General features: G+C 33.5%; 2 protein-coding genes across 3 annotated transcripts; both read right to left on the reverse strand.

The window, feature by feature from the left end:
* Nucleotides 1-458: 458 nt before the first annotated feature.
* On the reverse strand, nucleotides 459-6,281 carry LOC130981864 (protein CHUP1, chloroplastic). The gene is made up of 9 exons (XM_057905601.1): nucleotides 5,945-6,281; nucleotides 5,742-5,809; nucleotides 4,768-5,490; nucleotides 2,778-4,097; nucleotides 2,548-2,679; nucleotides 2,084-2,265; nucleotides 1,895-2,006; nucleotides 1,142-1,285; nucleotides 459-724 (listed from the first exon to the last, which is right to left on the reverse strand). The coding sequence occupies exons 1-9, from the start codon at nucleotides 6,027-6,029 to the stop codon at nucleotides 614-616; spliced, it is 2,877 nt and encodes a 958-aa protein (XP_057761584.1). The 5' UTR covers nucleotides 6,030-6,281; the 3' UTR covers nucleotides 459-613.
* An 8,424-nt stretch (nucleotides 6,282-14,705) lies between these two features.
* On the reverse strand, nucleotides 14,706-19,589 carry LOC130982892 (uncharacterized). 2 transcript variants are annotated; one of them, XM_057907027.1, is made up of 11 exons: nucleotides 19,103-19,589; nucleotides 18,843-18,929; nucleotides 18,573-18,746; nucleotides 18,076-18,164; nucleotides 17,312-17,400; nucleotides 17,103-17,226; nucleotides 16,908-17,017; nucleotides 16,738-16,813; nucleotides 16,546-16,651; nucleotides 15,538-16,069; nucleotides 14,706-14,966 (listed from the first exon to the last, which is right to left on the reverse strand). In XM_057907027.1, the coding sequence occupies exons 1-11, from the start codon at nucleotides 19,401-19,403 to the stop codon at nucleotides 14,873-14,875; spliced, it is 1,782 nt and encodes a 593-aa protein (XP_057763010.1). In that variant the 5' UTR covers nucleotides 19,404-19,589; the 3' UTR covers nucleotides 14,706-14,872. The 2 variants fall into 2 exon arrangements, with proteins under 2 accessions (XP_057763010.1, XP_057763011.1); XM_057907028.1 differs by having other exon boundaries at nucleotides 16,908-17,010; nucleotides 17,103-17,206; nucleotides 19,103-19,588.
* Nucleotides 19,590-22,451: the final 2,862 nt, after the last annotated feature.

Genomic DNA, 22,451 nt, shown 5'->3' on the forward strand with positions numbered 1-22,451 from the left:
AACTCTTAAAATATATTAGTACAAATTTATTTGTGTATTTCAGTTAAGCTATCTCTATTTCAAGTGGTGCAAAAAATATTTGTTCGTGGTTTAAACGCTTAAAGTTTATTTATAAGTTCATAGACAATTAAAGTATGTTTCCTTTGGCAGAAAATTTATTATTGATTTTATTACTCAATTCGTCATCTGTTTGAGTATTATTAACTAATAGGTTTGGGTTGATGGGTTAGATTTGGTCGTTTGGGTTGGAATTGCGGTGATTTGGGCGACGGGAATAGGGTGGGGTTAGCGTGTTGGGAGATTGTTTTAAAAATTTTGTAATTATCATTTCCCTCGAGAGTAAATTTGTCATGAAATTAAAATTCTTAGGAGAATGACCATCTTAAAACTTATTAAATGTGAAGAAAAATTTTGAAAATAAAAGATATCGAAGAAGATTTTGATTTTAGGCAAAAGTATTGAGTACGATACTTTACTATTATTAACTTATTATTGTCCTTGTAGTATAATTTCCAATATGTATAATCGCTAGTGAAAATGAAAAAAAAATGAAATATACAAAGATTAAAAGGTCACACTTGTAACTTTGTAAGAGAAGCAGCTACTGATGGGGCTAAGAATCCTGTGTTTCTGGTTTAATATCTTCACCTGCTTGAGGTGTATGGATGCGACTCCTGAGGTCCTCAAACGCCTTCATGCTCTCTGCATCGAAGCCACCTGCAAACTGAAAGAGAGTTTCCCCACCACTGTTATTTTCTGGTTTTCAATTTATTCTGTTTTCAATCGATAATATTGTATAATTTTTTTAGCCAAAAGTAATAAGTAAGATAATCGGAACATGTTTATTTTCATCCTATAAATTAAACAGAAGTTTATTAGATTTTTTGTAAATTTGACACCTATTTAAACGAAAAATGTGTATGTAATAAAAAAGATGCTCTAAAATAATAAATTAATTATTATTAAATTTATAAGTTATATTATCTATTAAATCTAATATTTTTATTTAAAAATAATTAGGCTCTTATTTTTTTATTTTATTAATTTTCATATTTTAGAGAAGGTTGATCCATATGTAATAAACCTCTTCAGCACATGTAAAATTGTAAACAGAAACGGAAACAAAATAAGCTATGATTACCTGATGGACACGGAAAGCAAAACGAACACCTTGCAGTACCAAAAACTCTCTTGTTGGTTCCTTCTCAGGTCCAGATAATATATCAAGCTCTGACGCCACACGTTTCATGTACTTCTTTGCCAATTGCACTGAAGAAAGCTTGATCTGCAAATGTGATGTTTATCACTTAAGTTACGTGTCAAACGACCATCAAACCAAGAAATTATTTCAAAAATAATACTAAAAAGATAATAATACAAATTTATTTTATTTAACTTAATATTTATAATTTTTTTATATGTAATATTTATAATTATATATTTATTATATTTAAAATTATTTATTTATCTCAATAATAATTAAAAATATAAAATAAAAAAATGAATGCATTAAAAAATGTCAAAATAAAAGTAAGTTATGGCACCAAAATTATAGCTTCCAAATATTATTTTTGTTGAAAAGGATCTATGTACCTATATGTTAATTATTTATTTTTGGTAGATTAATATTATGCGAGTTCCGCTAGGGAGATTTTTTAGGAAAACTTTCAAAAACTTAAACTGATTTTTGAGTTCACACCAAGGATTGAATTCTTGATCTTTTGGATCTAGAGTTCTAATATCATATCATGATATTACTTATCTCAAAAGTTTCAGCTGATGAAAAAAGGTAATATTAATGGTTATATCTCTAATAGTCTCTAAACTTCTATTGTTCCATTGATTCCTCATACTACATTGAACTGTGAACTACAACAGAGACTAGCTAACATACCTTGCCCACCACTCCAGAATCCATGAGCCAGTTTACAGGGATACCAAATTCCCTGTACCGCGAAATAGCCATATCTCTTGTGCGTAAGAGTGCATATACACTTTGCTCAACTCTGAAGGGACAATAACAAAACATTCAGTTTTCAAGCAACGATTGATTTGAATTGATTCATCTCAGAAAGATGCATACTTCTCAAGCAAAGAATACATCTTCTTTAGAGCCGCTTCGCACGAGAGTTTGGGATCTTCGACAAAGGTTGAGACTTTATTCTCCAATTTCATCAGATCCTGATATTCAAATGCTGCTTCCCTTAGTGCATCGGCTTTCCCTTCGGGCCAATCAAAGTGCTTCAGCACAGCTCGTTCATCAACCTTGGCATAACACATGAAAAGAGTTAATATCATGCTGCATGATTATTTCCATGTAGTGGTTTTACGGGGCCTAATATTAATTCGAGTAATGATAGAGAACCGACTTTTTTCCGCCAACATTAGCCAATTTTTTTTATAATTATTTTGTTAATCTTAAATTCTAAACTCTAAATCCTAAATTATAACCCTAAACCTAAAGTTGATTAATATCGGCTAACTAGAAGTCGTTCCTTGTACTTTCCTATTAATTCTTGATGCTGCAATGACACATTATATGTATACCAGGAAGGAAAGTTCCTCATCTAGCCAGTTCACAAAGGCAACAAGGTCTTCGATTTCGGAAAACGATGCTGCTCGAACTTCAGTTGCCAAGGACATGACAAAATCACCTTGCGATTCTACGTCAGCTTTGACCTATATCCCAAAAAACAAAATTTCAAAATCTGTTCTGACTTCAATAAGAAAGTAGCAAAAGAGATTAAAAATTTAAAAGAAACAATCCTTGGACATACAGCTAAGAGGAATGATGATCTGTTCTCAATTTCACCAATCATGTTGCTCCTTGCATCAGACGCATTACTTGTTGAAGAAGCTAACAGTGATGAAGTATCCTTCTTTGCCTCTCTTTTCATTAATGTTTGATAAAATTCGACTAGCTCTGGAGCTCGGTGAACTTTGTCCCCATCCATTGCTCCTCTCGATATGCTTCCTGGTGGAGGAGGTGGCGGTGGTGGCAGTGGAGCACCTGGAGGAGAAGGAGGAAGAGGCGGAGCAGATGGTACTCCGTTAGAAGGAGTCAGATTTGTGCCACTCGGAAGACGAGCGGCTGGTTTAGGAGGTGGCCGAGGTATCCTAGTAGGCCTTTTCTCAATCTCTGCAAGCTTCATCTTGCTAATGCTTTGTGTGTCAACGCTCTTACCATCTTCAGATTCATCATTGGTACTGCCAGCAACAATTGTCTTCTCCTTTATTTGAGTTAGTTTCGGTGGCAGAGTTATAGACCTCTCTTTGCTCATGCCACTCAAACTTGAGTTATCGCCAAATTTTTGTGCTCTTGCTTTGTCAGCTTTTTCTTTGATCTGTTTCTCCCTGGCTAACGCCAATTTGTGCCGGTCTTTATACGCCGGATACTTTTCCTCCATTGATCCCTCAACTACTGACTTAGACATCAACTGGAATGAAGTTGCAACAGAATTCAGGGAATCATTATTGTTTGGAGTTCCAGGAGAATCAGGATTATTTTCCTGATCCCTTAGCCCAAATGTAGTGATGGCTACACTATCCCCTGCATTTCGCAACATCAAGCTCTCCAGCGGACCCCTCGGCTTAACTCCCATACTCATCCTTCTTGGAGAAAGAGATCGAGCCGGCGAGGAAAGTGTACTATCATCTTTGGTCTTACCCCATTTCTTCAACTTCTGCATCAAGCCAGCTTTCTTGCTAAGGCTACTATATTTGCTAGTAGAGCTATCAATTGAGGTGTTGTCGAAATCTTCGCTTCCTGGGGAAGAAGGATGGGAGAAGTTGCTGTCTAGATCAGTGTCGCCTTGGCCACGTTCTGATCCGCCGGCGTATTCTAGCATTAGCTGCTTAGCCTTCTCTTGTGATTTCGGGCTGAGGCTTTTGCTGAGGTCGCGAGCCGATACTTTTCCTTGGGGTGCTTGGTAGTTCCTGAGCTCATATCTCAAGCACGCATTAACCCAACGAAGGTATACCAGCTCTTCTACTTCACTGAACCTATTCATCTGAAGTCCTTCTACTTGCTTTAGAAGATCTTCATTTGCATGCCTCACTTTGTTCACCTCTTCTTTTACCTTGGCCACCATTTCACTCTGCAGGTAACGTTCTTGAAAATAAGGTTACGCTCATCATAAAAACGATTAAAACATATTCGATTTAATTCAACATTTATGCAACCTTCACAATAGAAGATTTCAACGAATTTACATAGCTTTTCAAAGGAACTTTCTTCTGAAATATTATATGTTTCGTTAAATAATAAGCTCAACATTGATGAAACATAGTCCAATAAAGTGCAGAAGGAAGAAATGAATTTAAACATTACATTTTGGCTTCACTATTATTTCTTTTTTATTTTGGTTCCTATAATTTCTTTTCGTGCTTTTGGTCCAGTAAAATAAAAAAAATGTCTATTTTAATCTAAAAAATGATATATGTATACTGAAATTCGACTTCCAAATCAGTTACAACATGTGTTGTTTAACTCATTTTCAATGTAATATTTTATATTTCAACACATATTCTACATGAGTGGTAGATTTGGTAGTTGATTTTAGTGTATACATACCTACCACTATTTGACGTGACACACCAGTATTAATTTTCTGTAAGGGGCATAGTTCAAGACAACACAAACAAAACATACATGTAATGGTGCATGATTGATTTCCATTGATATTTCGGGTGCTTTCAACTGGGAGTTCTTAGGTTTTGGTGATTCAAAGCTTCAAAAATATGAAACTGTATCTTTAGGACTCTAACCTCTGTCATAGTCGAGAGCTCAGCGACTTTGGATTCGGCCGTGTTGAGTTTAACGGTTAATTCTCGCTTCTCATGTTGAAGCTCTTTGTTTCTTCTCTTAAGCTCCACCACTTGAACCTCTAAATCGTTCGCAGCTTTGAGTTTCTTCTCAACTTCTGCATCTTTTCTCACCGCGTCTTCTTCTTTCAGCTGAAGACCAGAAACTTGCTGCTTAAGCAACAGCAACTGTCCCTTTGTTTGGTTAGCTTCAAGCTGCATCTGCCTCTGTAGCTCCTTGATCTTGTTTCTCGCTACCTCGAGTTCTCTTTTGGCCGAGCTTCCTCCATTCGCAACCTCTTCTTGAAGCTTCTTTCTCTCTGCCTGCAATGAATTGATCTTATTATTGAGCATATCGATTTCTACTGTCTTGATCTTCAGCTGCCTTTGTAACTCGACGATATCCGATTCTTGTTCCTTCAGTCCATAGTATTCGAGCAACTCTCCTTCGAGTTTCACTTCCCTCTCCTCCAGTTCCTTAACAAGCATTCGCAACCGATCTAGCTCGCTCGCATTGTTCGCCATCTCTAGTTCATAAACTGTGTCTTTCTCGCCTCGTACGGGAAACTCGATCTCTCCCGATAGGAGATGTTCGAATTCTGGTAAAATATCATCTTCAAAGTCGTTAGCTCTGTTAATTATGCTGCTGATTCGCTTAACCTCCTCTTTCTCCTCTTCCTCCTCCCTCTAAAAAAACACATCCAAAGAAACAAAGTTAACAAAGATAAGGAAAGTTCTTATTTGGCCAATTGATATGAACATGAAAGAGAGTGCATTAATAAAAAAAATACACTTGATTCCGTTATTTAATTAATCTATTCTGTTTAACTAATCCAAGAAAACTACACTAAATTTTTAAAAAGTTATTATCATTTCATTAACATAAGATTGATTATTTTCAATTAAAAACATGATGAAGTTCTTCTTTACAAACTTACATCCTTCTTATCGAGCTCTGCTTCTTTGCGCTCACCTTGACGCTTTCTACTTCTTGCTTCACCATGTTCTGAGATATTAACTCATAGGGTCAATCTTATAATCCTAAATTCGATTGGCAACAAATATGAATCATGAATCCCAAAATATTATTATTTAAAAGTAAAAAAAAAAAAAAAAATTAGTGAATAAGAAAATCAAGTACCTGATTTTGAGCCTTTAACATTCAGCTGCTTAACTGTATATGCTGCAAGTGAAGCAGCAACTACAAGTCCTAACCTTACTATCATGAATCTTTAGCTGTTTGAAATACCTTAATTTTGCATCGATAGTTTAAACACGAAACCCATTTCAAGAACCACCCTCCACCACCCATTTTCTAGAACCTCCATAACTGAAAATTTCAAACCATTATATGATAGAGAATTAAGTTAAGCCCAACCCATGTTTAGAAGATTCATTTATATGAATACTATTTCAATGGCAGATACACACAATTGGGTTTATCATCTTATCAGGTTTATGAAACTTCCTAAGAGAAACAGCAACCACCAATAACTAGAGGCCAATGTTAGTCCCAATAAATTGACAAATATATACATATATATACATATTTTAATGTTTATTTTTTTCTCAAAAGGAATATTCATAGTTAAAGCCAGGCAGAAGAACAAGACTGAAAACGACTAGTGACAGTAAAATTAGAAATACAGACATGTTCCGCAGTGGCTTTGTTATTTGGTGGTTTGCTTATTCCATAATTATTGATTTTAAGGTTAATTCTACTTTAGTTTTTTTTTCATTTTTTCTAAGATAAATTACTGAATTAGTACTATAATGAGAAATGTGTTGTTCTGTTTCTGTACATCATTTAATGCAGCATTCACACATGATTGATATTGTATATTTTTCAAACCAATATCCTCCTATGCATTTACATATTATTGATAATTAATTTTATTTATTGGATTTTTTGTTATTTAGTATTTTATTTTGTTAAAATTTCATTAGTTAATTGGGATGTCTTATACCGAATAATAAGAATGATAATAATTTTGATGTGTTTGAATTTTAACTATTCAATCTATTAAATTGGTCAAATGGTCATCAGTCTATATTTAAAGACAAGATCAAAAACTGACTCTAATAATTATATATGTATTATGTATTTTTATTAATAAATAAATTTAAGTGTATAGCTTATTTGTGAAAACATTGAATACAAATAATAATTTTGGTTCTCAATGATTAATTGATTATCTTTTTTGTTCTCATGAAAACAAAGATAAGAAAGACGTTATGACAAAATAAAATCTAATAAAAACCTTTTTATGTTCTTGCACTTGACAAAGGACCCACAAATAAAATCTCATAATCAAGGGACTTCTATTTGTCTGATTAATGGGAATAGAATAGAAGTTTTCTTATTTATTTTCAGAACAGGTGGGTCCAGCAGCTTATCGGCAAGGTCTAATTGGGTTTTAACTGAAAAGAAATAAGAATTGAGGATAGAAAAGCTAAATACAGAAACCAAGATATGATCAAGTAAAGTAAAGCGTGAAGTTTTACTCGGTGGACTAAAGCAGATGGAAGCTATTGGACATTGGCAAGAAAGAAAAAGAATGCAAAAGGAAAAGTGCCCGTTCCATTATTATGTTTCTTCCCAAGTCCACATCACATTGTTAATCTTTTTGGCATTTCTCTTGAACTAACATTTCTTGGTTGTGGTTGCTCAGTTGTTTAAGGAGTATGTATTCAAAACTGAAATAATAATAATAATAATAATAATAATAATAATAATAATATCACATATAAATTAAAAATAAATTAAATAATACATATATCTATACACAAATAAATTATGATTATAATAGTTAATTTAATAGCTATTTTTTGTGTAATAATAATAATAGGATTCGTGTGTGTGGGAAATTTTCTGCTGTAGTATATTTCTTGCTAGTTGCTACTAAGCTTGACCAACTTAACCATGTTGTCTGAAAACCCAGAATTGTCATTTCGCATCCGATCCGTTCATGAAAAACGACAGAGAATTTCCCCAAACACCCACAATCCTCCAAATCAATGCAAAAGCATAAGTGGATGGTATTACAGATAGAAAATCGTATTATAGCATTGACAAGTAGAAACATATACCAGAAGACAGCTAGACGAAGCCATTTGTTCCCTTGTTGGTGTGGGCCTGACAATAAAACGTATACCTGTGTTAGTGACTTAGTGACTTAGTGTGTATGCTGTAAACGAAGACAAGAAAAAAACCGAGAGAATTTCATTTTTCCTTCCTACAGAGCACAAACAACAAAAATTTAATTTTGATCAAGTAAAACTTATTACACGTCCAATCACATCCATGCATTTATATGATCATTTAAATTATTAATATAAAAAAATTATCAAAATTTAACGATATAACGATATGTAATTAAATATTAGTATATTAATAATATATTTAAATTAAATTAAAAAAATGTCTAGGCTAATAAAACTTCTTCCGAAAGATAAGAAAGATAAAATACTCAAAAAAATTATAATCGTCATAAAAATAATTAAAAAATAATTTTTCATATGGATAAATTAATAAAATAATATTTAAAAATATATTTTGTTAACAAAAAAATTTTGAAAGACACGAATAATAAATAAAAAAAAATGTTAGGAGTTAATAATTTTTTATTAATATTAGTCAATATTTTGAGACAACATCTTATTTTTATACTATTAGAGTTTAGAATTTACGATTTAGTATTTTTGTTTAGAATTTAATCTTTAAAATTTAGTATTAGTCAAGTATTGAAAAAATAATAAATTTTATTAATCATGTAAGATTGCTCACAAACAAACTACTCAAAAAGAGTTAAAAAATGTAACTAAAACAACAAAAATGTATTATATTTTCATAAGTTGCAAATAACTTGTGTAACACCCTAATATTCAGATCCTTATACTTGAGTCATAAGTCAATGATAATAAGGTAGTACGACTCTCAATGTGAAATTATGATATGTACATATGTATAATTACAGGAAGTATTAGACGAGAAGTCTGAAAAGGAGTAAAATAAATCGCGAACGGATAACACTCTCGCATCGATAAAACAGAAGATAAGGCGTATTCGAAAAGCGATATAAAGTAAAACATTAAAGAATAACTGAATAAAGATAGGATATAAATATATAACATAATAAATAGCCACTAGTCGCGATATACGAAGTTTAGGCCGGCTAGGGTTACAGAATTTAAAATAAGTTTGATAACAATATCTCCTATATATCTCTCCTAAAATATACATAAAGGCCTCTATAAGCAAGTTTTCAAAAGTAATAAATACATAATATAATTTTTTTAAAACAAGTACAGAGAGAGTCTAAACAAAATATAAACATAGTCCAAATTTTTTCGTCATCTCTCAGATGAACTACAGCTCATTGTTGAGCACCTGAACTTGCATATGAAGAACAAGAGATATATATAGAATGAGAACCCCCAACACATGGGTTCCCAATACAGTAAAAGTGTCAAATAAATACAATGCACTATAATAGAAACTCACTAAGCATCTTAAACTTTCTTTCATCAACTATTCACCCTAAGTTTTCACTAATCCATGAATTAGGCAACTGTCTTAGGGGATATTAAGTCTAATTCAATTTCTCATCTTTTTTAACTTTCCAAACTTTTCAACTTCTAATTTATTACAGTATCATAACCAAAACCAGCATCATCCCTCACGTCAACCAACACTAGCATAAGGGACCTCTCAGTTGTGCAAACACAAGCAATACAAACAAATAATTCAAGTATAGCAGTTAGCACATAATCATGTAACAGACAATTTGCTTATGACTTGATATGCTTGCCTTTGAATGGACTTGATTTGATTTTGGGCTTGGATTGGTTGTCGAATCATCATGTTTTGCTATACTGTTTTAAACATTCTATTTAACTTTTGTCTGAAGGATTAGAAGGGTCGGTAATAGCTTGGAGTTATTACTTGAACTCTGTGATGGTGAATTATAGTAAGAATGAGTGTCAGGAGTATGTGTTGTTAGCTGCTAGCTCGTCAGAAGATAAATAAAATTTATATCAAATTCCGGTAGTGAATGAATTTCTCAAGGTATTTCCCGATGGAATACCTGAATTTCTCCCTCCTCGAGAGATAGAATTTGTAAATAGAATTAGTGTCGGGAGCAGGACTAATCTCAATTATGCAGTATAAAATAATGCCATTGGAGCTGGCAGAACTTAAGGGTCAATTAGAGGAACTGATGGATAAGAGATTTATTCGATCAAGTGTTTCTTCGTGGGAGGCACCTATCTTGTTAGTAAAGAAGATGGATGGTAGTATGCGATTGTGTGTGAATTACAGGAAATTGAATAAGGTGGTGGTGAAGATTAAGTATCCTTTACCGAGAATAGATGACTTGATGGATCAATTGTAAGGATCCAGCGTTTTGTCCAAGATTGACTTGAGGTCAGGTTATCATCAGATAAGGGTGAGAGAGGAGGATATTCTTAAGACAGCCTTCATGACTCGTTATGGTCATTACGAGTACACCGTGATGTCCTTTGGGTTGACAAATTTCCCTGCCATGTTCATGGATTACATGAATAGGGTATTTCGACCTTTCCTTGACAAGTTTGTTGTGGTTTTTATCAATGATATTTTGATATACTCTAAGAATGCGAAGGAGCATGAAGAGCATTGGCAAATAGTTTTACAAATCCTCTATGCAAAGCTTTCTAAGTGCAAGTTTTGGAATGAAGAAGTGAAGTTCTTAGGGCATGTGGTAAGCTGAGAAGGCATAACAGTGGATCTTGCTGAAGTTGAAGCAGTGACTGAATGGGGACAGCCAACAACCGTGACAGAGGTAAAAAGTTTCTTGGGCTTGGCTAAGTATTACCGAAGATTTATTAAGGGTTTCTCATAGATTGCCTTGCCTATGACCAAGTTAACTTGTAAAGATACGTTATTTGTATGGACGTCCAAATGCGAGGAGAGTTTTCAGACTCTGAAGGAGAGGATAACTACAGCGCCAGTGCTCGTATTGCCTGAATCCTATGAATAGTTTGAATTATACTCTGATGCCTCGTTGAAGGGTTTAGGGTGTGTGCTGAGGCAATACCGGAACGTGGTGGCCTTTGCTTTGTGACAGTTGAGGCCACACGAAGCAAATTATCCCACTCATAACCTGAAGCTTTTTGCAGTTGTGTTTGCATTGAAAATGTGGGGGCACTATCTTTATGGAGTAAAATTTCGAGTCTTTTCCGATCACAAGAGCCTGAAGTATCTCTTTGATAAAAAAGAACTCAATATGCGTAAGAAGAGATGGATGGAGTTGTTAAAGAATTGTGATTTTGAACTAAACTATCACCCGAGGAAAGCGAATTTAGTGGCAAATGCCTTGAGTATAAAATCTCTAAGCGTTGCTTGGATGATTATTAAGAAAGAATCACTGTTGAGTAAGTTTGCAGATCTTAAATTGGGCGTCAGAGAGGTGGCTGGAAGTGTTTGCTTAAACCAGCTGCATATCTCTAGCAACTTCAAGGCTGACATTCAGAAAACTCAGCAGGATGATCAAGAGCTATAAAAAATTGGGCAAGGAGAACGGGGAGGAATTATCCAGGACAGAGAGGGAATTTGAAGATATAAGGGGAGAATCTATGTACCAATCATAGGAGATTTGCGACATGAAGTGTTGATAGAGGATCACAAGAGCAGGTTCTCAATTCACCCTGGAGCTATCAAGATGTACCATGACGTGAAACAGATGTTCTAGTGGCCAGAAATGAAAAATGATATGGCAGTAAGTGTCTTACGTATCAAAAAGTGAAGATAGAGCACTAAAAGCCATCCAAAACGTTGTAACCACTTTAGATTCCATGATAGAATCGGGAAGGTATTGTTATGGATTTTGTGTCGAGCTTACCGAGGACTGGAGCAGGATATGATGCGGTGTGGCTAATTATGGATTGGTTGACAAAGTCTGCTCATTTCTTGCCAATTTGTATGAACTATTCTTTGGAGAAACTGGCGAGATTGTATATCAAGGAGATAGTGAGATTACACGCAGTGCCTACGACCATAGTGTCATATAGGGATCCCCGGTTCACTTCGAGATTTTGGTGAGCCTTTCAGAAGGCATTTGGAACCCAATTGTGTTTGAACATGGCATACCATCCTCAAACCAATGGCCAATTAGAGAGGACGATTCAAACTCTAGAGGATATGTTAAGAGCGTGTGTGTTGGATCAACCAACTAATTGGGATTGTTACATACCTTTAGTGGAGTTTGTGTACAATAACGGTTACCATGCAAGCATCGGAATGACTCCGTATGAGACTTTGTGTGGGAAAAAGTGCCAATCTCCGTTGTGTTGGTATAAGGCCAGAGAATCAAGTTTGTTGGGTTCTGAATTAGTGGTAAAAACCACAGAACAGATTAAGAGAATCCTTACTGCTCATAGTCGTCAAAAAAGTTATGCTTATTAGAGGCGTCAGCCTTTGGAGTTTGAAGAGGGCGATCATGTATTCTTGAAGGTTACTCCAACTACGGGAGTGGGTAGAGCTATAAAGACGAAGAAGTTAAACCTTCATTACATTAGTCCATTTCAAATTCTAAAGAGGATTGGGCCAGTGGCTTACCAAATGGCCTTATCGCCACACCTTTCGAACATGCACGATATATTTCACATTTTGCAGTTTGAGAAGTACACCTTTGATATGACCCATGTGCTAGAGCCAGAATCGGATCAACTGAGAGAAAATTTGACATTTCAAGTTGCTCCGGTAAGAGTTGATGACGTTAAGGTCAAGAGACTCTATGGAAAGAAAGTTCCATTAGTGAAAGTTGCTTGAGAACCAAGGATGAGGGATCTGATGTCTAGTCCATTGTCTCTACTTCTGTATACAATCTATCTCTGTTGTGTGTGTTATGATCTTTTGATACACGTTTTTATTTGGATGACTGTAACTTGACTGGTAGGATTTACATTTGAATTTCTAAATTTTTGTGCCTAACAAAACCTTATGTGCAGGCATTTTTACTTCCTTAATGAAAAAAGAGAGAGTAAAAATAAAAAATGAATTGAATGATGAATGTTGTTAGAAAATACTATACTGTTTGGTACTATTTGCTTCTGTTTAAAGCTGTTTTATGGCTGGTTGGAGTTGCTTCATTGATTTGAGAATTGTTAGTTTATTGAGTTTCTTTTGAATGTATTATTAGGCTGGCTTTAAAGTTGAAAGATTTGGTAGACCAAGATGTTCTTGTAAATTTGTGGATATTAGGAAAATTATTGACACTACCTTTAAGGAAAAACACACGTTTAGGGGGAGCTACCTGAATGAAAGAAAGAGAGAGATTCACATGAAGTTGGAACACTAAAGAGAAGTATCATTAACTTTTCTCACTTCTTTTAATTACAATTTATTTTTTTAAACAATGTTTGTCAGAGAGAGATTGTTGAATTTGAGAAATCAAAAATAATAATTTGATAATGACTAACATTATAATTTGGGTTAAAAGTCTAAAAGTGTAGTTGATGTATGTGTTCATTGTGCAAAAAATCAAAATATGTAAAACAGACCTAAAACTCCCAAGAGCTAGCACTTGTTCTCATCTCTAGCCTATATTCAATGTGCCCAACACTCTAACCAAAAACTCTTCTCTCTTCTGATCATAATCCACGTGACTAACCTTAAATCAATGATGAAAAGTTTCACAAGTAAAAAGGCATGTGCAGATTAGGGTTCCATCACAATGAAAATGGTAATCACCAAGCCTAAGCATCAAAGAGAAAAAAGGAAAAAAAAGTCAGATGTTGGTACTAAAAGCAAAAATCAAATCAAAGGTTGAATCGAAAGAAATATCAGCATAACAGTCCCATTCTTGTGCAAGAACTCTAGCTTGTTGAAGCTACTCTTCTTTTTGCTGCACATTTTCGGATAAGAAGAAGAAAATGGGGGTCACAATTGAAACTTGAGATCAAAGAATAAATTAATGGTTCAAATTATTGAAGTCAAAGAAAAAGGAAGAAAGAGAAGCAGTTAGGTAAGGATTCAAGACAAACTCTACAAGCCATGATCACTATTGTTGTCAAATCTCTCATCTGTGTGCCTCTACTCTAATTTTTGAAGAAGAAGAACAAAGTCAAATATGTTTAATCAAACTCAAATTTTAGAAGCTTTACTCTTATTTAAAAGGGTAAACGGCTAGACATTGAAGCAAGGAGAGTAAATACAATATTTGGGTCTTCATAGCTTTTGAGCTAAACCTTTTTCATGGTTTTACATTGAATTTTCTGTTTTTCAGTTTTATCCTTCTTTATTTTTCATTCAACGAAAAAAAGCAAATATGTAAAATATTAGTAAAAATCATCGAGAAAAAAATCAAATAGAATAATCATGAAAAAAATTAAAAAATTATTTTTAATCTCTTTTGTATTTTTATTTTATATTCATGATCCAGATAAGATTTCCTTACTTATGGATTGGAAGAATTTAAAGGAAAAGAAAATGAAAAAAGAAAATGGATAGAAAGTGATTTTTTTTTATGAGAAGAAAAAATAGAGTGAAAAAAAAAATAATATCCAACCCACTAAAATATTTTTACTCCAAAGATGAGATGAAAATAAAAAAAAAATGTAGCAAACATTAATAAAATTACACATTTACCTCTTATTATTAATAAATTATAATTTATATAGATAAAAATATTAATGTAATTTTATATCATTATAATTTTCTTTCTTTTCACATTTCTTTTCATCTAAAGAAAAAAAAAATTTCTCTTTATTTTATTTCCATCTATTTTTTCTTTATCCAAACAACACACAAATAATTCTACTTTTCTTTCTATTTTTTCTCTTCTCATTTTCTTTCCTCTTATTTTCTTTTCAATATCCAAACAAAGCCGTAGTGACTGGCCGTGCCTAAAACAAAAGGCCCACAATTAAAACCCTGCAAATGACTTGCATATTGATATACTTATACAGACATGATAACACAGCAAAAAGTGCAAAGTTCTTTCTTTAGAATTTGATAAGCTAATGAATTTCTGCTTTCAGCAAACAGAAGAATTATAGTAATTTACACTCTCACAGGACATGTACCCATTCAAACTTGGTCATCCCATTTCCATCTTCTTCCCACCTCTTCAAGAACAGCTGCGCGAGCTTGGCTTCTTCTTGCCTCATCCTCCACCCATGATCTGCAACATTTGCTCTCTTCATCAGACTATCACCGCATACAACTCAAAATAGAAATCACAATTTATACCATGAATATTGTAGCAGAACTCAGAACTAATTTGTGCATCAAATCAAAGTTCTAAAATGCTCTGTTCTATATTTTATGTATAAGAGAAACAACTAAGTTTCATCAAGAGATGGTAGCTGCAACATTAATGCCAGAAACCTAACCATCGCCCTTCGCAAGTTCTGCACCAGCGTTACTCTAAATTTTACGCTTTGTTCAAGAAAAAGTTAAACTCAAAATATATGTAGCTAAGTAAACGAAAAATTTTTAACCTCAAATAATGTTGCCCCAAAACCAAACAACTGAATAGCACTAGAAATAAATAAATTATAACAACTAATTAGAAATGTGATTGCACACTACCAACTGTCCTACCTCTCTTTCTCTGGCTTTGCAAAGCTTACAAGTTTTGAGATTGTAATTTAAAAAGCCATAAATGAAATAGGAGTTTCGAACATAAACAAGTTTAAACACAACAATAGTGGGGTAATATGTATGAGGGGAAGCCGGAAGTCATAAATTACCTAAGAATCTGAAGAGCTTCTTTCTCAGCTTCCAGTGTGGACTTGGTGTCAAGTATTTCTTCATGCTTGGACTTTAAATCACTGAGCAACTTCTGTACAGTTTGATTTTCATCGAGATATATGACTCTCTCTGATGCAAGCCTTTCTGATATCTCATCAACTTCTTTCTTTAAATTAAGTAGCAGCTGCTTCTGACAATCCATCGCCATCTTTTCTTTCAAATATTCTGCATATATCTTATCTTGGTTACTCTTTTCTTTCTCCAAAGTGTTAACTGCATCATGATAAATCCTTTCTAGATCAACACCTCGATTTTTCTCCTCACTATACTTCTGATCCCAAAACTTCTGTATGTCTCCTCGGCTAAGCAGCTCAAACCTGATCTCTTCTGCTTCAGCTTGCCTGACAGAATTCTCAGCTTCTATTCTTGACAATTCAGCAGAAATTGCTTCCTTCATCCTGCCACTTGTCAGAGCCACTGCTACTTGTGCGTTTGATGATGGTTTGTTTGGCTGAAATCGCTTGCTCTGTCCTGTAACAGTATGTTCAAAATAGAGCTCTCATATGATTATTACACATTTTTTAGCACTCAGTTACATAGCCATAATAATTGACAGCGAGTAAGCATTAGCTGGATATAGAAAATTCTGAGCTGAATGCTGTTTCTCTCATTTTTACTATATTTCTAGTTTTCTACAGTTCTACATTGTTCTACAGTTGACATCACGAGAACACATAAGAATTTACATTTTTAAAAGAGTATAACTACGTAAACAAAAAAAAAATTGCAATATGATCTTCAATGAAATGAAATAATGAATCTTTTCTAGTGATCGATGTCATGTCACAATTTCCTAAGCTCAAATTCTCAAAAGAAATAAAATGACCGTATTTTACTGTACATAAAACTGTAGGGAAAACTGATATACTTGACAAATTTGTGTAATAGTCGATGTGAGAAAAGAAGATTAACATCAGTGCTTATACAAAACGCCTGAGGGATTATACCAAAAACTTTTCTGAGTATACTACTATCTCCTGCCAACATGTCCATGTACACTGCAGGTGAAGTGATCTCCTTCACATCCATATAGCCTGCTTTTTTAATTGATATCTGGACTGTAAACAAGTCAGGTTTTTAGAGCTGACAAACAGAATATATTCAAAACTCCATACACTATTATTTTGAAAACGGCCTACCTGATCAGTAACTCCAGAAAAAAATTCATACTCCAACTGAGCTTTCCAGTCTATTAGATCCTGTCTTGAGATGAATCTGCAGCATACATATATCTGAATCAGTAAAAATGAAAATTGAATTTGTCTATTATAAAATGTATAATATGGATTTCATACAAATTGATACTTACCTATCAGGACAAAAATTTATGTTATCTTTGCTGTTTAATCCACCAGAACCAGAATTATCCTTTGAATACAATTTGCTGGGGACTACACCAGCTTCTGCTAAGGCTTTAACCTCAAATTAAGAAGGAAAAATTCAAACTTCTGCAGCAGGTAAGAAAAATAACTTCCATATGAAGTAATGTTCTGCCAGTTTTTACCTTGAATGGATCTAAAATCAGGGTCTTCCACACTGACATCATCAAATGCAGTAACTGCGGACTCAGAAAGTGATATAATTGGAGCAATCCTGTGTTTGGGGTTCCTAGAAAGACACAGAAATAACTTTCAATCGATGTCAGGCCATGCTTAAGCAATAAATCTTTCTTGAAAGAAGAATTCAAAATCGGTGCATGCCTCGGGAGCTAACCTTTCAAGAGAAGAATTCAATTTAACTAGCCATCTGGCAAACTCTCTTCTGGTACATAGTTGACAGGCTTCAACATCATCATCAATTATCTACAAAAATTAGCAAAGTCCACAATATTCATACTATTTAAATATAGACACACATGATAAATCTTACTCTAAATCAGGGTGTAATCTTATCATTTATGAATTTATAACAAATTATTATAGCACCTGCCCGCATACTGTCTACATGAGCATTTCCCTGGACCTTAGCCTCTATTCTTGCTTTATTTTTATCACTTTATAAGCATATTAGCCTCTATTCTTGCTTGATTTTTATCACTTTATAAGCATACATTTACTAGAGACATCAGTACAACAATAACCATACTTAAATGAGTATTGCAATGTTTACAAGATTTCAATACTAGTAACTAAAAAAGGTAACTAATTACACTTCATGTCGAATTTGACCTTTTCAAAACACAATTTTCATAGGGTAATAATAATAAAACTTTACAATATTTGTGGATCTTAATTTATATTTAGCTGACATGGTTTGGTGCATAACTGAACAATTTTTTAAATGCATCCAGGACTCCAGGTTCCCATTAATGATGGTTTAATTTAAAATGATTAAGTACTTCAAGTTCTTCCAAGTTCCCATAACGGTTTTACATGAACAAAGAAGTAATCTTGCACTTGTATTGGCAAGTAACACATTCCAGTAAGTATCACTGGTCTCTTGGATCCATAACAAAAATCATGCTTCTAGTAACCAACCTTCAAAGTCTTTAAGACTAATAATGCTTCTTCTTGTGTAGCATCCACAGAAACTGGGACTATAATACGATCAAGCTTTTCCAGTGTTGCTGATAAGAGTCAAAGCATTAGGACATTTCAAGATACCACCATAGGTAACACCATACACAACGTGATTTTAAATCTCTTAACTTTTTATAATTGAAAAAAAAAACTGAAAACTGAATTTTATTGGAACTGTTGATTATTTTATAAATTTATACAAATATGTGAAAAGTGATATTTTTAATAAAAAAGCTAATCTTTTGTCAGAAAAAAAAAGCTGAAACAAACACACTCTAAATAATGAAAGCAATATAGAAAATCTTAGTATAGCAATCAGAATAGCTTCCTAGTTATAGGAGAAATCAACAACACCATACACGAGACATATACTTAAAGCCTTAGCCCTTAGATCACATTAAAGAGGAATATCATCGCAGTAATTTTGACAGGCAAACTATACTTAGAAGAAGTACCCGTTTCAGGGGCAGTAACAGGGGCAGGGACAGCCTCCTCCGCTGCCTCGGTAGTCAAACTGCTCTCACTATTCGACTCAAACTCTGCAGTCTTGTTTCGATCATCTTGAATCTTGACAGTACTCCATTTCCCTTGCAAAACATGCATCGGATCTCTGAATTGAATCTTGAATCCTACATTACCCGCAACCAGAGACTTCAAAAATTGAAATTCACTGCCCAAATCATCACTCACCAATAGAACAAACAACTCAGATAACAAGAGTTTACCTTTCCTTGTTAGAGAGAGCGTAGCAAGCAGAGCAACAAGAACAGCAAGCGTAGTCCCAATGCCTACTACCACATAGGAAGGAAACCCTACAGGCAAGTCAACGCCAAATTTCACACCTTAACTTTCTTCCCCATCAAACCCTAACTATTAAAATTACAAACAGCGACTAAAAATTCAAGCGTAATTACACATCGTCGCAATTTATTGATAATCATAATTAAGAATTGGGTGGTGTACCGATGAGGTGGAGGAAACATACCTTTGTTGGTAGGCTTGGGCTGGGCCGGATACTCGAGGAAGGCCCAACCGCGGAACTCGTCGTCGTCAGGGGGAGAGAGCCAAGAGAGGGAGAGATTGGTGTGGTAGGCGAGGGAAGCGGAGAGATGGCGGTGGTGGTGGTAGCGAGTGGTTGTGCGCAGTGGATGCAAGGGTCGAAAGAAGCAGAGGAATGGGATTCGGAAGGAATTTGAAGAAAAGAGAATGTGGCGACGCGAGAAGGTGTTAGTGTTAGTGTTGGAGGGGTGGAAGAGGAAGCGACGGGAGAAAGTGGCAGAATACATTTTATTTTTTGAACACGGGCTAGCTAGGGTCTGGGGTCTGGGGTTTGGGTTTGCGGAATTTTGGGGAAGTTGTTATCAGAGTTTTTGGTTTTCGCTTCGAAAATAAGAATGGAGATGGGGAAGGTGAAGGTCAGCTGCTCAGCTGGTGGGGTGCGGGGGTGGCGTGGTAGAGCCAGAGGGATAATCGAATCTAATACAATTAAGCATTACCAAACCAATCTATGCTACTATGGCCCACTCCTGCTGTTGTGCACAAGGAGGATAAATTCTGTCTTAGTTTCTATAAATCAGTTTTAAGGAACTCTTAATAGCATATTTTAATCTTCAATAAAATTTGATCAGCAAATTAATTTTTTATATTTTATTTTCCTAGACAAATTAATTTTTATATTAAATTTTTATAAAAAATTAAACAAATAAATTTTTATTATTGTCTAATAAAATACAATACTTTTTACAAATTTTTAAAATTTATATATCAATTTGTTTTAGACTATTTCTCTAAAAGCATTGTTTTTAAAAACTGAGTTTAAGAGTATCTCAAGTCCAAAAAATCGATTTGACGATTACTTATTATCTCAAATTTCAAAACATTACACTTCAAAGGAATAACCTACAATAATAATTTCTTATCAATCTACTTAATTCCTCATCACTCAACTTTATGAGTTTAATGAAAATGTAATAACAATTTTTTTTTAAAGAAAAGATTACAATATTAATTATATATAAGGTATTATCATATAAATATGATGTCACAACAAAGTATCAAACAACTCATAAAAATAGCAATTCGAAACACTAAAAATTCGAAATAAAAGGATATTGGCAGCATCATATCTCCAACATAATTTTTATAATTTTGTTTCGATAATTCCTAAATTTAAAAAAGCAAAAATACTTTTGAACAATACTACTATTTGTATGAACAATTTATTTGTCACATTCTCTTCATTTTAAATTCTATCCCAAAAAAATGTAGGTGAAAGGTTTTAAATGTATAATCTCCAAATCATAATGATAGAGTGTAATTGTCATGTCATTTGATTATTTTTTTCAACTATTTAAATCATTGACATTACTATTATATCTACATTATATTTAATTTTGACTGATGTTACATGTACAAATCTTTTTTAGCCAAATTTAACTAAGTTGGTACAAAGTCCAGCAAAAAAAAAAAGCGTGTATATATTACTATTATTTTTTTGTATTTTTGTATTACACAAATTTTTGTTGAAGAACACAAAAATTTATTGATATAACACACAAATTTTTAAAGCATAACATATAAAATTTTGCACATAATACAAATCGATGTAGCACAAATATTTTTACGCATAGCACACTTATTTTTGCACATAGCACACAAATCTTTGCACATAGCACAAATTTTTGTTGCGAATGTATTTTATTAGTTGAGTAAGTCAATGTTTTAAGTATGTAGTTTTTGAAAAATTTTTATCTTACACATCAAAATTTCTATACTACGCAACAAGATTTTTGTGCTATTTACACAAATTTATGTGTTATGAATATTTTATTGGTTGGGTGTCAATTTTTTGGGTATTTGGTCTTTAAATTTTTTTGTGTTGTATACTAAAATTTATGTGTTGTACACTAAAATTTATGTAAAATGATAAGAAAAAAAAAGAAAAAAAGAAATTAACAACAGCAGCAACAACAACAGCAAGAGAATGAGGAAGAGGAAGGAGGAAGGAAGGAAAAAGAAAAAAGGAACATAAGAAGATGAAGCAATAGTGATAATTGTTAAAAGAAAGAAAAAGTAAGGCAGGTTTTTATTTTTAAATAATTTGGTTAAATTTGGTTATGGAAAGACTTTGAGACCTAATATTTTTAGTAAAATAAATGCAATGATCAGAGTTTTAAAAAAAGTATTTTAATGCTGAAATTCTTTTCAAAAATAAAATTTGGATAAAAGAAAAAAAATACAAGATCATAAAAACCAAGCATAAAAGCACATAATTTGCCAACAAAAGTGAAAGAGTTTATAAATCTAAATTTGTAACCCAATTATTACATCTCTTATTTAGATACATCAAGGTATGATTTATTTTTATTTAAATTTTTATGAAATATTTTAAACATATTTGATGCCTTGGCATCTTTAAATATTTTTATATATGTTTTGTTAGTTATTTTATTATTTAAATTAAATTTTTTTATGTTTTGAAATTTTAAATAAAATTTTCATGACTAATAATAAATTTAGAGTTGTTTTAGAATTATTGTGGATTCAAGTTATATTTTTACAACTAAAGAATAATTTGCCAATGTTGTCAATTCTGACATTTTCATATTTAAGTGAGTATAACTTGAATTATAGAGATTCAAATGAGGTAATTTTAATGGCGTTAGAAAGTTAATATCCAGAGCTTTAAAACGATATGCATATGTCTATAATAGACATTTAAATTGAGCCACGCATGACTATTACCTTTCAAGTCACAAAAACAACACCCAAGACTTTAAATTACATGCCCAAAACTACACGTGCAACACCTAAAACTGGTGTGGAATGCCCTCCAAGCAAAAGAAGAGTGGCGTGCAACGCTTTTGAGGCTCTCCATGATGGCGTGTACCACCTTGAAGTCTTAGAGCTTTGGAAGAAGTGGCGTGCCACGCCAAACCCAGGTGTGTAACGCCCCTAAGCCTAAGTGCCATGCCACAAGCCCAATGCTAATATCTCTTAGAGGTGTACATTCGGTTAAGATTGAAAATAATAACGTGCGTTGAGCTTGGGGGCTCACATATTTGACCATAATTGAGGTATAACCGCACGACAAAAGCTCAACTTGCCAAAACGTAAGTTTGGCAAGTCAAGCTTGGGGGCTATGTACTGTATCCCTAATACATCGACAAAAAAACAGGTTATTCCTCGAAAGAATGAAACAAATTTAAAATAGATAACTCCCTATCGTAACAAACTTTTTTCCAAAATCTCGCATTTAAGTCGGCCACGGATATTTTGACTAAACCGACGAATACTTTAGCCATGGTAGCTATAAATCACGGTCGAGGCCAACG

The sequence above is a fragment of the Arachis stenosperma genome, chromosome 5 (assembly GCF_014773155.1).
Source record: "Arachis stenosperma cultivar V10309 chromosome 5, arast.V10309.gnm1.PFL2, whole genome shotgun sequence".
NCBI lineage: Eukaryota > Viridiplantae > Streptophyta > Magnoliopsida > Fabales > Fabaceae > Arachis > Arachis stenosperma.